Here is an 18,447-nt window from a genome sequence, read left to right as displayed (position 1 = left end):
ATACTTGAACAAACAGTTAAATCGGTCGTGGCTATCTTTAAATTGTCAAGCTTGGAATATCGTACACGCCGAAAGAGACGATTTTAGACTATCTATGAGCCAGAATTTATGAGAAAAATCCAATTAATGCTTCAGTGTAACCGTCTGTTCTTGACTTGTGTATCGGCCAATTCATCATATGCATCATTAAAACAATGCCGTTCCAAATCACACAGCTTGTAAATCTCTTTGAACTTTCCATGAAAATTGAAAGCTTCGACCTTTTGACATTGTTCTGATTTAAGAGGCTTCGACGCTTACAGTTCAAAAGTATAGACATTTCATAAATTTCATATTTCTCCAACTTCTCTCATTTCTCCATAACGAGTATATGGATAAATGAGAGAAGTAAGCAAAATAAGAGAAATAAGGAATTTGAAATATGTCTATGCTTTTGAACTGTAACTAAAATTGTAACCTACATTTGCGTAACACGTTCGTGGTCGTTATTGCGATTCAAGGATTCTGGTGGAAAGATTTCATCAAAAGATAACTAAAATCCAGTATTAAAAAAAAACCAAGTGTATGCTTTTCAGCAAAGCATCGATGGCTCCTCTTAACACGGGGCAGACGATTACTTTTTGATGCAATTGATTAACACACAGTTAGAGGCAGGTGAATTTCAGCATGAATTTGCTTCAGCTGTTTTCGGCTGATACATACATACAATAAAAACTGTTTATACGTCTTAATACGGTTTTACCATTTACACAAGGCGTGTAGCAGTTTCAGTTGTACAACTTTGTTTTGATTGTATGTGTACAGGAAAAACAGCTGAAGCAAATTCATGCTGAAATTTCACTGTCTCTATCTGCGTCCAGCACGATAAAGTCACTTCTGTAAAATGAAAAGAGAAATGAAAATTATGGATGAGTGAGTGTACCCGAACGAAGAATCCTTACTGGTTAAATGATACATGATCGTCATGACAAAATCGATTCGGTTCAACGCGTATACAAATTCTATTTGCATTTTATGAGTTCTACTAGGTAAAATCAATTATAATTTTTTTAATGTGACGATAATTAAGTGATTTTTTTAACGATGCAATTACATGTTTGTTCAATTCGAACATCTGGAACTGAGTCAACCAATCATACCCAACAATATAATACCCGAATTCAATTCGATTAATCTATTATTAGGTATACTCATATTTTCGTGAGTATATGTGTTTTCTGGTTGTTCCCAATTATGAACAAAAAAATATCCAATCAAAGGTGAAAATGATTACCAATTATCTCATTGAAAAAAAAAATAATAAAATATGATAAAGCTCTCGTTAATGTACAATTTATTTGCTGTCCAATTATTGATATTACCTCAATATGCCTCATAATAGCATCAATAATCAAATAAATATGTGCAGTTGTGTGTATTTTCATTCCCAAAAATATTACTATTTTATATTAAATTACATTTTAAATTATAGATTTTGTGACCTATATGATGAACTCCATTTTTATTTAAATGTAATCAGGTCAAACCAAATTTATAATTAAACAGAGAGATCATTTTGTGGTTTTTATTGATTTTTTTTTTGTTAATTCGTCGTCGTGTTATTTATTCTGGATTCTGTGTTATACCAACTTTATTATTATTATGATATTTTCATTACGATGCAATTTGAATGAAATAATTTTTGTGTTTTTTTTAATATTATGTGAACGTTGTTAAATCCGAATCGAATAAAAAAAAATTATTTATAAAAATGAAATTAATGAAATAAAATGAATGAAAAATGATTAAAATAAAATAAAAATTATTTTTTTTGGAAAACATTTTTTTTATTTTCGACAAATTTTCGTATTTCACATTTTTATTCTATTTATTCAAAATTTTCTTCTTTTTTTCTCCTTTTTTTACATGATATAACTCCACATTAACAATTTATATTATTGGGAATGTTTAAGTAACTTTCCCTGTTTCTTTCATTTTTTATTTATTTATTTATTTTATATCTTCCTATAAATAATAAATAAATTAAATTTATAAATTTGAAAAGTGTAAAAAACAAGAAATTCATTTTTCTTATAACAAAAAAACACTGAATTAGGGAGGTTTTGGCAGCATGCTTTCAAAAATAAAAACTTTTTGATTCGTCATCTTCTTCATCGTCTCCGCAACTTCATCTTTTCAACAATTTTTTTTGTCAGCTGAATCACATAGATTTATAGATCAAAATAAAAATTTAAGTCCAAAAGTTTCCGAAATTTTTTAAAAATTTGTTTTTTCCGTTCATTTCTTTTCGTTTAAAAATTAATTGTCCAAAAAACATTTTCTACAAAATACAATCACAATTTTGAGATCCGTTAATATGCCAATTTTTGTCACGTTCTAATTTTAACATTTTTTTCCATTTAAATTAAATATAAATGTCTCGAAGAAATTCCTTTGTCGTTTTACATCTGGTAATACTGGAACACTATAATTTTCTTCATTTTTTTTTTTAAAGAATTTCTTCGAGCATTTAATATAAATATTATAATTAACGTTTGTTGGTTGGTTTTTTTTTTGTAATTTTGATTAATTTTAATTTTACATTAATATAAAAAAATAATGCTCATATTTGTCCTATCACAGCCAATATAAAAATGATCTTACAATGTGTGTGTGTTTAGCGCTTTTACTTTTACGAATTGATTTAATTCATTTAGATATTACAAATACTTTAAGTATTCTAAATATTTTTTTTTAAATTTTCGTTTTATTTTTGTTTTAAATTTTACAATAAACCTAACATTAAAATCACAATTTTGAATAGAATAATTTCATTCTCTTTTATTTGATCTATAAATTGTTGAACAATTCTTCTTTTCTCCTTTTTAGCAAAAAGTTTTTATTTTTGTTCACACTTGTGCCTTAAAAATAAGAGTGATCTTTTCAACAAAAAAATGAGTCACAATTTGAAGAAAAAAAAATAATTTGGAAAATTTGGTAACATTTTTTGGTTTTTATTTAATAGTCCTGTTCCAAATGATATCGATAATTCGTTGAATTCTCATGAAGAAGACACTGTGAAAATGTCACAAATTCGTTAAATGAAATTAAATTCTAAATACAAATGTCGAAGAATTTGCAATCACTCAAAATCGAACTATTAAATAAACTCAAGAAGAATCAACATTTTTTCAACAAATCTTTGCATACGTATTAGGGTGACCGAATAGTAATGACTTGAATGGAACTTTTGCTCCTTTAACGTTCACATTCATTAGGTTTCTCTCCTTCAGTTTGAATTAGAAAAATTAATATTTTTTTAACTATTTAACTATTTTTTTGCTAGCTTTGGCTTTGCAGCCTTCCTATACGGTTAGTAATCTTTTTATGACGACCAGTGTGCTCTTGCTTGTATGTCCATATTTATATTAACATTTTAGTTAAATCTAATGAAGTATCGAACAATAAAAACTCCAGAAGTAATAGATTTGGCCATGTTTCTAAAAGGATAATTGGTTGATAGCAGCAACACTGCACGACTGAAGTCTGTCAATTAATCGGCTTGATTATGATTTCTACGAAAAATAGCACAAAAATGAAACGTTTCCTTCGTGTCATTTTGTATGAAGCTGCAACTTTTCCCCAAAGAAAACCATAAATTCTGATCACAGAGCCCAATATTCCAAACTCAAGTCAATACGTGTACGTTTCCTATGTCACCCTAAGAAAAAGTATTTTAATTTAACTTAATTCCCTAACAATTAATTTTGTTTTAAAGAAATTTAACGAAATGAATTTTCAATGTTCACCGTTTAAGACGCGCACCGAATTCCGCCAACACGTCAATAAATTTTTGATTTGATCCAATATATGTTAACCAATTTTTATTGAATAAAATTCGTCGATGCATTCAATATATTTTAAAATATATTGGATTAAATTGTTGACGATAACACCTCTTGTGGGGGGTAGGTAGGTAGGTAGAAAAAAAACCCGAATTTTTAAAATAAAACGTTTAACGATTTGTTTCCTATTTTTGTTTTTGTTGTTGTTTTTTTATAACTCTACACACATATTTTCAGCTTAAAGTGACCTTAAGCTATTAAACAAAAACGAAAAACCAGAAAAATAAAATCCTTCAAAAATATTGGTTCTGGGCTGTATCTTTAAGTCAAAGGATAAATTATTTATTTGCAAGAAAAAACGATTACTAAATAAAACATTTATTTTAAAAAATATATTTATGATTCAACTATTTTGTATATTTTGAAAATGAAGGAACGTTACGTCGGTCACACACAGATATAAATAGGAAAAACGTTTTTGTTTTCTAAAATAAAGCAAAACAAACAAGAAAAACCAATTGAAGATTCCTTTATCCGATGATTCAAATGAAATATATACTTATCACAAGTATAATTTACGTGCCGATAAACTGTAAAAAAAATGCTTCATGTGTTCCACCATGTGGGTTGTATGGTATTAGAGCACTCTTACAAAAGTATCCATTTTTATTATATTATATTAAAACATCGAAAATTTATTTTTAAACTGTAAAATTCTTTCATCTGAAAGCTTTCCGTGCATCTAACCGAACAACCAAACGAAAATTATGAACTGTTTATAAACTTTGATGTAGACAATCCGCACATTTGTATATGAGATTTTAATAATTAATGTACCAAACATGAACTGCTTTTTTAGTTGAATCATTTTCCACGGAAGTGATTTCCAGTGACGGTAACTGTCCCATTTTATTTGAAAATTTTGGTTAATTAAAATAAATTAGCACACGTCCATAATATATATACTTATATAGCATTCGGGTATGGTTTTATGTGTAGAAGGGGGTGGGAGAGAGAGTGAAAAAGATTTAATTTCATTCCTCGACATGTTGGACGTTTTTATTATTTAAAGAGTGTCTGGTTTTTTGGGAATGATATTTGAATTTTGTTTTTTTTTTTTTCTAAATGTCATTGGATGCGATATGTTTTCTGGGTTTGAAAATTTCAAACTTTTGAAACTGCTGATGCTGTTCGAATGGAACACATGAAAGGGAAAGGGTATTAAAAAGGAATCTTCAATTTGCTGGATTTTTGTTGTTGTTTTTTACCGTTTATTGTTGTTGGTTTGTGATAAAAATATTTATTAAAAAAAACTGCTCGGATAGTTAAGTTTCTTTTTTCTGATTTAAATTATGCTTTAAAGGTAATAAAGGGGAAAAATATATTTTTTTCTTTTCTTTTTTAAATTATAAATCTATGTTATGTGGTAAAGTAATAAATATATTATTTAAATTTGTAATGTCTTACAGAAATAAAAAATAAAAATGAATAATGCGAGTATTCGATGAAATAAAATGGTCACTAAATTAGGATGATGAAATCTAACGCTAAAAAAATTAACGAATTCATGGTATTCTTTCTTGTTGTTGTTTAAATTTAATGATAACTTTATCAATTAATATTTACAAAAAAAAAACAATTTTTCAAAATGTTAATTCAATAATTTTCTAAATAATATTCTTTTTAAGACAACAGCCTGTTTAAGGAAAATTAATCTAAGTGAAAATGATTTACAGATTATTATTTATTTTAGTAATTTTTTATCTTTACAAGAACAAAAAAAAACAAAACAAATAAATGAAAAATAAGAAAAATTCCGAAATAATAAAAAATAACCCTCTACGCTCTCTCATTCAATGTGATCCCTGCATCTCCCTTAAATTTTGTCTATTTTTTTCTTCTTTTTAATTATTATTTTAAAGAAATATTTTTGTTTCTTGCAAAGTAGCATCATTTTTCTATTATATTTAAAGCGTGACTTTTATGTGTTTTTTTAATTATTTTTTTTTGTAATTTTTACCTTCATTATTTAATTGTAAGAATATCAGTTTTCCTTTTCGACTGGAACATCCTTTCTTTCTTTTTTTGAACATGTGAAAGCATATGAAAAACAATTAAATTTAACCAAACTCTACAATGGATTCCTTTCTTTTAATTTTTAATCAATGATGATACAATGGTTTTAATTAATATTTGTTGTTGTGTTTCTTTTCTTTCTTTTATTAATTTTCTTTTTCTTTTAAATTAGTTATGACAAACCGCTAATATTGTTTGTAATATCTTAAAGATCACAGATGTCTACTTATGTTTATTTAATTAATTTTTTTTTTATTTATTTATCATTTTTTTGTTTAAATATTTCACTTTTAATTTCTTTAATTTAAAAAATCATTCATATACCGATTATTGATTATAATTGGGGTGTAATATTATAACACGTTTTTTTTGTTTATGATTTGTTTTGGTTTCATTCTTGCGAATTTTACACAAACATAAATCAAAAATAAGGAAAAAAGAAAAGCGAAAAATATTGGTAAATATAGCACCGGTTTTTTTTAAACTTTACAATTTACTCTTATTCATTAATTTATTTATCGGTCATATGTAATTGTGTAAAAGTATTTTTTTTTTATTTTTTTTGTGTGATAATCCACATATTGCTATCATTTTTTCTTCTTCTTTAAATATATTTTTATTACTACTTCATTTTTTTTTTATTTGATAATTTAATTTTTCATTTAAATTATTGCCATTGCCTTATTTTCTTCTTTTCCATTTACTTCAATTGAATTCTCCATTTTTTTCTGCAATTTTTATTTAGCCATTCATAATTATTTGTCAATAATCGAAATTATTGTTGGATTTTATTTCTTTTAATTTTTTGTTTTTAATTTAAAAATTTATCGTTATTTTGTTCATTATTGCGGTGGTTCTTCCTTTGTATCGACTGGACTCGGTGATAGAAATTTTCGAACATACTTGGGATAGTGCGTTTTTTCATGGGCTTTCAGTATGGTTGATCGGGAAAACGTTTTACCGCACATACCACATCGAAACGGTCGTTCGCCTATTTGGAATATACACAAGTTTGTGGATGAAATAATAGCATTTTAATGGACGATATTTCAAACATTTTAGGAAAACAAAGAGGTGCGGATAATCGTAGATTTGAGTGACAAAGGATATTTTCTATGAAAAATACAAATTGGATTTTCTTGGATGTTAGTAAGTTATCATTGTTTTCTCGGTCTTGTGCGGGATATCTTTATCGAGTTTAATGGATTTTTTTTTCTTCAACTGTATGGTTTCCGAACATTTTAAGATTAAAACAATAAAATTCTTCAAATGAATTTCCAGTAAATGGATTTTGCAAAAATTATTGTCTTCGTTCATCCCTCGAAAGAAGTGCACAAAATGAGAGTAATCTGATTTGTTTAGGTTAATCTCGAGAAAGTTTTTGGGGATTGATAGGATGAGGATCGTTGCTTTAAGGATATTTTTTAAATTAGGTGGATTGTAGGGCAGCTGCACAGAACTGAATTTGGTGACGTTGTTTCCTGACAACAATATTTAGGTGCATGCCTTAAAAATCTGTGTGTGAAATTGGCCAGATGTTGAGAATACTTTATCTGAAGAAAGTTTCAAGTTACTTTAACTCTTGATCATGAGCAAACATAGAGCAAATACAAAGTTCACGTTTTCTGATGCTTAAATCATTTGTGCACGGAGACAATGGAAATCAACTTGACAATATTCAAATAATGTCCGGAAAATCTCAAGCGGAAAAAGATTGTTCGATGATGAAAAAAATGTAATTAACTTGTACGTACCTGTATGTACTCGACAATGATCCTTCATGTGATGTCTTAACTTAAAGGCTTTACCACAAAATTCACATTTAAACGGTCGATCGCCCGTATGCACCGGTAGATGCGTTATTAATGAAGACACATCCGGAAAGCTTTTACCACAAAATTTACATAACACAACACTTCCTTGATCACCACCGCCACCGACCACCGACGTAGAATTACCCGATGCAGCAGCTGCAGCGGCAGCGGCTGCAGCAAATTCTATATCCATTGGACTTCCATCGGGCGGTTCAAGTGTTTCCAATGGTGGCACAGCACGTTGCGTAAAATGCTGTGGCGGTAGTTCGTGGGAGAAATTTGTTAAATGTAGCAAATGAGTTGTAGATTCACGATATTTTAGAGTTTCCAATGAATGAGATAATATATGCCGCGTCAATTTGCTCTGATGAGGGAATGTTGCGCCGCAGTACATGCACTGGTAGATAGGGCCACCTTGTTCGTGCGGTGGCCCAACACCGTGGGGTTCTGTCGCTTCCTGCAACCAAACAAAAATCCATCAACTTCTTTTGATTTTGGTTTTTTTATTAAAAATTTTGGTTTCTATTCAATTTTTTTTTTTGTTCAAGATTTCTCTTTTTTTTGTATCAATAAATAAGTTTGGTTCTACTCTAGATGATGAGCATAGTTTTTTTTTTCTTTTAATTTTTGGGAAAACATTATTGTGAACTACATGGAATATAAGCATCAAACAGGGTCTTTCTTTTAAAAATGTATTCTTAACCTTTTTTCTGTATTTTCAAAAACTGTTCATTTGTTCATTCAAAAGTCTCGTAATTTTTTTTTCAAAATTTTTCATTAAAAAGCAAAATTTCAAGAAGTTGAGGTTCGATTTTTGTCTGGGAGCCAGATCGACGGCGCTATATTTAAAAATTCTTTTTTTTTCTCATTGTTTTTTAACGACTAACATATAAACGAAATTTATATTTTAGTTAAGAAACTGGCGATTATCACTAAATGTATATCATTCGTTGATGTAAGTCATTGCCACAAATATTTTTATAAATATTTTTCTTGTTAAATTTTAACGCGCGATTTTATTTAAATATTTAAAACAAAAAAAAAAGAAATAAAAAAATTAAATAATTAATTTAAAACAAAAAAAAGAGTAAAAAAGTTAATTGTTTTTGTTTTGTTTTTGAAAAATATAAGAGCACAGCCATGTCCAAAAAACGTAGATCAACTTCTTGACAATAAAAAATATAAATTTTATCGAAAAATTATTATCGAAAACATCACACATACATACAAAATACATAGAGATTTTTGTTTTGAAAATGTAAAAATTAGATTCATTTTTATATATATAATATGAAAAATACACAGAAACAACATCAAATTAATTAATTAATTATGTACTTAATCAATCAATCAATAAAAGATAGGCTAAATTATTACTTACAACAACAATATTCATTTGTTTATTTTGCGCTCATTTTGAAAATTATCAAGTCAAATGAAATGAAGTAACAGACAAGTTATTTCATAATACTTCTAAACAATAAAACTGCAGTCCTGTCCCGAACAAATTTCCAATTATTTAGTTTTTTTTATATTGATTTACGATTTTCTTGGGATTGTTATGGAGTTAATTATGAGATAATTTAGGGCGACATTGTTTTGGATTTTTTACAGATTCAAGTTTCTATTTTTAGGAACCTGAGCCTCGCTGACCATGTCGGCAATTTTTTTGCCTGTTGCGAGTCTGAATTGTTCCTGGGTGATGTAATAAGACGGAAAAAGAAATTTCTCAAAATTCCCAGGTCATAAGTTGTCTAGCTTCCTCGGGTACATCTTCCAAAATTATTCTTGTTTTTGACCTGATTTTATGTGTGAAATCGTTATAAATGTGACATTATCGGCGTGAATTTTCTCTTCGTTTCATTATAGCGTTTCGATTGGAAATTTATCTGTTACACGAATCTAAAAATTGTCGACATGAAAATGGGAACGAGGTCGTTTTAATATTATTGCCATCTACTCTACTGAACAATGATTTTTTTCAACGCTTAGATTCCCTACAGTGTATTTTGGCTTTACAATTAGCCAGGAGCATGCCACTACATTTGCAGTTTGTATATCTATTACGATGATGCAAATCAAACTCGAAAAGTGAATACAAGTATAATCTCGGTCAGCAAGCACATGACAACTAGACACTTGATACTAAGAAAAAATAAAACCAACTGTCTGGGTTCAACAATATTGAAAAAATTTAGTCATTTTGCAAGTCTGCAGTGATAACTGCATTGACCATTTTTTTGAAAACGTTCACTTATATTTTCCTACAATATTAGGGAAAATATGGGAAAATGTAGGAAAATTAAAAAAATGGAAAAAGTTTTCCTATAGCCTTATGTATATATAGTCTATGAATAAATAAAAAAATAAAAATGGCTTTTAAGTGACTCCTTAAATCTGATTTCCATTTATTGCTTAAAAAATCTTTTTGTCAAAATGACTCTAAAATCAGCCAATAAACAAAAACAATAAAGTTTGCAATTCTAGAAGTTTAAAATCTGTTTGGCCATTCCTGAAAGGTGACGCCCCCATTCCAAAAAAAAATTACAAGCATGAAAATGTTCGCAATATGGGCACACGAAAGCCATCTTTTGATTTTCCCGGTCGTCAACACTAAACCCAATTCTAACAGCTTTCCCAACGTTATTTTTCTGCGGAATTTACAAACAAAAAAAATATTCCACTTCCGTGATAATAAAAATCAATACTCCCACAGTCCCATTGCAATAAACTATCACATTTCAATAAACAACACTATGCGCTTTCTTTGTGTGCTGAAGTTGGGTGTGTTATTTTATATTACACATATTTTTGTACATAGATTTTTATATATAGTTTTTAAGCTGCATTTTATGGACATGTGCATTAAACTCTAAAAGTCGGCTGCATACAATAGTAACAACATTTTCAGCAGTTTTACAAGCTATATAGAATTTGTTTCTGAGCTTAAAAGTTAAACAGAACAGAGACCAATAAAACGTAGAATAAAATTGCATGTTCGTAGAATATTCGGGATATTTTCTTCTTTACTCAACAAACGAAATTAATTTTTAAATCAACAATTTCTGCGGGAAGACGCTACGAGGGACCTGATAAATATTTGATTTTATACTCAAATTTCGAAATCGTCAAAAGTTTGTCACTCTTTTTCACGTAACAAATATTTACAATATTTTTCTAGATAACGATATCGCAGGATAAAGTCCAATAGAATCTACTCAAAAATTTTTGTAAGTAACGCACACACTTGACCTCTATGTTATACAATATCGTAAAACAAATGATCAAGTTAGAACAGGACACTCGTTTAAATGTGCGAGTTCTTATGAAATTATGGCGAGTATATTCTCACACTCGAATGTATGGTCGTCTACATTCAGAGGTAATGCAACTACTTTTTCACTAAAGTATACATTCCATTAGTGTCCCAATCGAGGACCCAATTATGTTACGAATTATGGTAAAAAATAGAATGGCGTCTGCAATTGAAGGTTGTTTTTTTTTGTAATGCCATGTGGCAATATTTACTAAGTGGTAAAATAATTAATTTGTAAATAATTGAACGGTTTATCGTAATTGATAGAAATGGGACATTTTTTTCACGATTTTTAAAATAATCCAGTTAAGTTATAAAAATTAAATAACTAAGTTATAACTTAGTTTATAGAAAAAACGTCTCTGAAACCAATACCCTCTCTAGCAACCAAACTACTTTTATTAAGGTGGTGAAAGAATCAAGTAGCCTTTGGAATTTGCATGTACATTACAACGTAGTCAGTCAAAATGTAGAATAGTGTTTGTAGAATACAAAGAAGTAAGGTGTGAATTTGACACAGAGAGCTGAGAGTTTGTTTGCTAGAGAGAGTATTGCTGAAACACTAGAGCTTTTGGCTTTCGAATGACTTACAGTTTGTTTACCTTTAGAAAACACAATTTTAGATTGATTTATCGGAGTTTCAAATTGGATGATTCCCCAGTATATGATATTTTGGCGCAAAATTTGAATTCGCTAATGATTTTTTCAAATTTTGTGCCAAATTATCATACAACGATAGACATAAGTATCGTCATTTTATAGATTTGTTATTTCTCTTATTTTGCTTACTTCTCTCATTTCACTATATTCGCTATGGAGAAATGAGGGAAATAAGAAATTTATAATAGTATATTTCGTACCTAGGACTAAAAGTCTTTTTTAGCGTGTGAGAGGTTTCCAGACAGAGCCGAAGGCGAGGTCTGGAATCGAATGCGCTAAAAAAGACTTTTAGTCCGTGGTACGAATAATATTTTCGTACTTTTCAGGTCCTAGGTATGAAAAATGACGTTACAGCGATAAGCTGTAGCCAGGAAACATTGACATTCACTGGGAGCATCGACAACTTTTTAAACTCTTAAAAATGTCAAATATGTTTAGAAGGTCTCGTTGGTTTTTCATAATCGGCGAGAATACAGTTTTTTTTAGGTTGCCAGTCTCTGAAAATCAAATTAAAAACTTTTACTCGGTTAGCTCTGTCTAAAACCTTGAGATTAAACGGCTAGCTATATGTCATCTGATATATATATCTGACTGATATAAACTTTGAGTTCCTGCTGACTGATATTTGTTCTCTATATTCTCTAATCTATGCAACTGATGAAGTAATAGATTTTACATTATGTGATATAATATTTTATGATTTTTACTGATCAGCTTGCTGTTAATAAAAGGTTAACTTCAACATCCATAGTTATTATTTTAATGTTTGAGTGCCCTGTTTTCCATCGAAGTCTTAATTATTTTGTTATCATGACATAAAAATAGAATGAAAATTTTTTAATTTACCAAAAAAGCTTTTAAAATTACGAAACTTTATCTATTAATCCGCCTTGAAATATTTTGTTGCTGCTGCAACAATCGTCTATTTAATGGAGAGAGCCAATTAATTTTGACGAGAGATATATTTTAATGTCATTATATTCCATTGCACTATAGCAGTTACATTTTCATCCAATTAGTGGATAACTTAAGTGATAATCCCTTGTAACATTCTAACGGTCAAACCGTTTGAACAGATAAATGTAATTTAAACAATTTTACATTATTTACCTCACAGATTTCGGAAACGTTGTGCATATAAAGGATTATCTCAGACTGGATGGCGTTTTATTTGTATAGTTCCTAAATCATATGCGACAGAGAGACAGGGGAAGAAAATAAATGATTTTCTTTTCTGAAGGATCAAAGAGCCAGACATTGAGAGATGGCAGTGAAATAATATCGCAAATCTATTCAAATGCATTATTAATTAATATGACTTAGCTACGTAAATAAATTACGTTCCAAACATCCGCTGTGGAATATTAGCTACCAAAAACCAAACATAAAACAATACAAAAGCAGTGCAGTGCAAAACGTCGCATTTTCGTATCGATCTGTCTGGTCGAATTCATGATTCTAGGACATTATACACAGAGAGAGAGTTCAAAAATGGTTATACGAAATGTGTATAACAAAGCAACTATCACACCGTTTATAACATGCAACGGAGAATATAAATCTATGTGTATAACGGGTAGAGAACATCAGCGTTGTTATTATTGTTGTTGTTGTTGGCAGAGCGGTGATGGTGGTGGCGGTGGTGGTGGTAGGTTTAATTTTCACGTAATATGGCAACGCATAACGTCGTAACGTTACATTTAAAAAATATAACAAGAGAAAAAAAAACTAATTTTAATGAGCATTATGTACACGTAAAACTGACTTGTGTGTAAGCGTATCTAGCTGAATGGGTAGCAGAAGTAGCAGTCTATTTAGAATGTTTCTTTATTTTATTAGAATTTCAGACCGACTTGTATGGTAGATGCAGAAAAAAAATATGCTTCGTGGCGCATAATTCTTTGATGTCATCCATCCTTTGAAGATAATTTTCTTCAATAATGTCGAGTGAAGTTGGCTTATCAGTTAACGCAACGATAAAAAAAGAAAATCGTTTTTCGACATTATTCTAGGTTCGCGAACTGAAAAAAAAACGCCCATTATTTCACCTATTTTTAGCATGGATGTATATAGACATCCAGATATGTCTCGAAACTATGCACAATACACTTTTATTTTTTAACCCCCATCCTTCGGTGAAAGTTACACACATTTTACATTTCATAATCTCTAGCCCATCCATACTAAACTCAAATGGTGTGTTTTTTTGTAGTGTCATATTCATATGATGCGAAAATGCAATGCATATAGAGACAAGTTTTTTTGTAGACGAAAAAAAATAATTCATAAACAGAAAAACAAAGAAAATGCGAAGCACACGATGGAAATGGTAAAAAAACATACGGCTGCGGATTTAGTTTTTTTTCTGTATTTCATGCCAGACTTGTGTGGAAAGGTGAACATTTTCTTTATAAGTGGACTGTTGTATGCCATATACATAAGTATACCTACGGAATTATATATTTTGTTTTACTGGCGCTTTATAACGATTTTCATCATTTTTTTTTCGTGCGCTAGCACATGAAAAGCTAGTTGTAGTATAGATGTGCAAACATTCTGTATAGATGGTAGCAACATATATATAAATACCAAGAGATTCGAACAGAAAGAAAATATGAAAAATATTTTGTAGATAATACAACATTGCAGCATTTTTACTGTTTTTTGTGTTGCATTGCTGAATGATAAGAGAAAGAGATGTTTTTTTTGTGTTGCACTGAAAATATTTCCATTGAAGTTTTAGTCAGATTTGCGTCATTTGAGTCGGGTATGGTCGTTGGAAAATCGAAAAAATTCTTTGTCTCAATCGAAGTACTGTTCCAATACCTAAATTAAGTCAGTGACGAGTGAGAAATTCATTGCAAGCAAAGTCATAGTAGTAACAGTTTAAGCTAAACAAATAACAAAATTTTCACTTTCCAAATATTTTGTCTCAGATCGTCACTCAGCTACTAATGCGTACAATTTATTAAGTAGAAATACATGTCTATCAGAACCAGACATTTAGGTCATATTGTAAGAAAAACAGATTGAAGAGAGATATGCCTAATCTGATATCTCTTAGTACGGACAGTAAATATAGTTGAACGAGAACAATGGACGCAAACATCACTACAAACTTCTTCTTTTTAAATTTTACTGAGAGACTTTTTCAAGAACATTACACGTCCATATCTCTGATGCTAGTACATAAGGACACCTTCTATGTACATATTCTTTTAATGTGGTTGCCTTTGTCCTTGTACTACCCTTAGGAAATGTAAGGATTGCTAACAACCTCAGTCGCAACGTGTAATTTTTTATGGTTTAAGTGACTTTGAACTTGGTAAAATTCGAAAGAGAAATTCATAGTCGCGCGCTATCTGCTTAATGATTGTGCGAATTTGTAAAAAAATAGTACAACAACTTCAAAATTATAATCAAAATTGAACATAATCAAAAACACTGGAAGCAAATACAGACCTGTCGTAATTTGCATAAAAACTTTTTAGGAAAATAAAACAAAACAACTAAAGTTTTTTTTTGTACAAATTAGGACAGAGATTTTTGGGCTCTTGGCTACGATTTAGTTCGCTTTTCAGTGTTTTTTTAATTTCTGCAGAAACAGCTTTCTACTTTCAGAGTACACATGTATAATGGCCGCTGAAATTCACAAAAACTTTTATTTTACTAATTTATGCCATAAATTCTACAAATTGTTGGTCTCTCATTTCGGAATTTGCATATTAAGTGGTAGACAAATAATCCCAACAATGCAAAAATTCCCTTTTTTTATCCTACCAAAATCACAGCACAAGGTAAAGAAGGTGTCTCGTGTCTAAGTTTTAAAATTGGATTTGTGCCAATTTTTCTGTATATGACTGACATTAACAAGGAGTCCCAATGATCCGTATCGTTAACAAATTTAAAATAAAGTTTCAGTTCAATAGCGACAGGATGCGTTCTTAGTGGGAATAAAACACTTTTGCAAAAACATTCGACACTTTGTGAATATGCAACGAGCTCTCATGACGCACATGTTGATGAGAAAATACCGGATGGATTTAAGTTCAAAGGTAGTCCTTTCGAGTTACACATTCCTAGCTACTATAGTTACTAGTTACACAACATTTATTACTGAATTTTGAAACAAATCTTTTGAAAATACTTATGTCAAGTAAAGTAATAGATCCGACAGTAAAACTGGTAAGTGCTTGCCGAATGCGAAAAGCCAATCAGACAAAAATATCCAGAGACTCGAATGTAAGCGAAGGGGATATCGAATAAAGGGAATGGCTAGACATACGATTTACTTCGATTCGATTTTATTTATTTACCACAACTTTGATCGGTGGGGAAATAGATTTATCAAATATTGAATCAAATCATTGGTAAAGTACTAGTCTCGTTGGTAATTTGAGGAAAATAAGGGAAAGTAATTGGCACTTGATTTTAGTGTAATAGGCAACTGACTTTTACACAAACGCCTTTATTTCGCTGCCAGCATGGTAACATTGGTAACATTATTTTTTTAATAAACACCTTCACTTTATTCAACCTCAATAACCTTATATCGATAGAAATTTATTGTGATTATGTCCTCACCTTCACTTTAAAACGACTTTAGTCAAAGTTAAGAGGAAAGAATATCTTAGAAGAATAGCTTTACCTTTTCAAACTAATTGGCAAATTACTAAACACAAATTCTACTTATTACTTAAAACATCAATTAGCGCGGCAGATGCTAATGTTGGTTTTTATGGTAAGTATGCATGCATTTTCATTATTAAAATTACAAAGTATATTTCGCAGCTAAAAGTATCACACCAACTCGAATATTATGCAAAATGGTATTACACAAGTTCTAGAATTACAATAATCCGAAATGAAAAGTAGTAGACATTGAACGGGATGTGATTAGGACTCGTTATTCATATTATGTACTTGCTATCAGACTCCACCATATTTCTTCGAAATTCCTAGTGAATTGTAATTCCTAGTGAATCGTAATATCTAGGAAACCGAATTTCCCCTCAACCGTAATTTGTTGTAATAAATATTTTGCCGGGAATTTTAATTCCTCATGATCCTAATTTTAAAGAAATGTAGGAGTGCACAGACAGACAGACAGAATCACATACCATCATTTTCTTACAATAGCTGCCACTACGTAATAACTTGAATAATCAATAAGACGAAATTTTAAAATCAATTTGCACGTTTTGAAATTAAAATCTCTGTAGAAACGACTATAATTATCTTTTACTACCGACAATAGCGACAAGAATGATGAGCTAAGGCTACCTGTTCACATTAAACATTAAAAGAAAATTTAACTTAATGATTATGTTCTGGCGATAGCTTTAAAAGTTGTTCAAAGAAAATGTGAAAAATTGTTGTGATTCTTCTTGGCGCAAAATAAACAAAATTCCAAACTAACAGCACTAACATTCTGAATAAAGCATGCATTTTGGCTTATTAATTCATTACGAAAGTAACTTCTTCATAACTTTTAAAATTCATATGCAACTTCTAACAATTTTTAATAAGATTCTTAAAAGATGCATAGAATTTCTGAAGCAAGATGTTGGAATACACATGGAATTAGCTTCAGAATTTACACACTACAACTACATCTTGATACGATACAGATAGGTTTAACATCGCTCTCAATTTTAATTTTATTTTAATTTTTTCATTACAATAAACAAAAAAGTTGTCTTTGTCTTTCAACAAAGTTAAAAAAAAGAATTTAGGACGCAAAAATATTAGCCATTTAATGCAACATCAAGTTTATATATGAACTATTGAAAGTTTAATTTATAATTCTACGGAATAGTTTAATGTAAAAAAGAAACTCACCGAATCATGTTGATGACGATATTCCGATGAATATTCTCCAATAGATTTTTCATCTGAACGATCCCAGTCGATTTCCTTTTTTAAGGACTGAAACGAAATGAAGAGCAATTAGAAGGTGTTGTTTGTGTGTGTGTATAGAATAAAAGATCCGTTAGGTGTATTGTAAATAACAATTTCCAATTAAGTAGAACCACATGTTAAAAAGTCAAGTTTGCGTGTTAGATTTTCTTAATTCGATGCGAATCCGAGATCAATTTTTACACGTTAGCTTTTCAACTTTTTACTCACAAGCTATAAGATAATGAAAAAATTACGTTCCTAGGGTTGTATATTTCTGTAAATCCCTAATCTTAGCGTAGTAATGCTCAGACATAACGCCATAAAACTTCAGAAATATTTCTAGTGATTCCATTGAAGTCGTCGTCTTTTAATAAATCAAACCAAACAATATTTCGCAACGACCAAGTGCTCAGCACATTAGTAAAAACTTTTTCGTTAAAATTATTGTAGGGCTGTAGCGGCAAGGGTACACTGTCTTCCTTGAAGTGGCTTTTTAAATTTTACTGTTCTAAGTTGTATTTTCATCCCTTAGACCTCCAAAAAATGTCTAAATCGTGGAGATTAATTACGTGGTCGGTGCTGATACTTTGTGGAAAAGCCACGACACAGCTTCCAACACATATTTAGTCATCCATATTTCACAAAAATTCCAACAGATATTTTCCAAAAAATCTGTAGAATTTATCGGGATTTCCGGGAAACTGGAATTCAGTGATCAGGAAATGCAAATTGGTTAATTCATTTCGCTCTTCACAAAATTCGAGCAGGAAATAGAATAAAAACGGCTGGTTAATCTGTTCCACAGGTCAATGGAAACGACAGAAGTATGTGCTAAGCACTGGCTATCATTCATTTA

The 18,447-nt window shown here is 29.9% G+C and overlaps 1 protein-coding gene across 2 annotated transcripts in view; it reads right to left on the bottom strand.

Annotated features, from left to right (window-relative positions):
- Positions 1–18,447, bottom strand: part of LOC119085615 (protein tramtrack, alpha isoform-like) — a 106,944-nt gene that overhangs the window by 20,374 nt on the left and 68,123 nt on the right. For both annotated transcript variants that reach the window (XM_037196039.1, XM_037196040.1), the window contains one exon: positions 17,532–17,618. In XM_037196039.1, coding sequence (XP_037051934.1) covers positions 17,532–17,618 — 87 coding nt within the window. The remainder of the gene's footprint in view (positions 1–17,531; positions 17,619–18,447) is intronic.

This window comes from Bradysia coprophila, chromosome X, assembly GCF_014529535.1.
Source record: "Bradysia coprophila strain Holo2 chromosome X, BU_Bcop_v1, whole genome shotgun sequence".
NCBI lineage: Eukaryota > Metazoa > Arthropoda > Insecta > Diptera > Sciaridae > Bradysia > Bradysia coprophila.
This window is presented reverse-complemented; position numbering and strand designations above follow the sequence as displayed.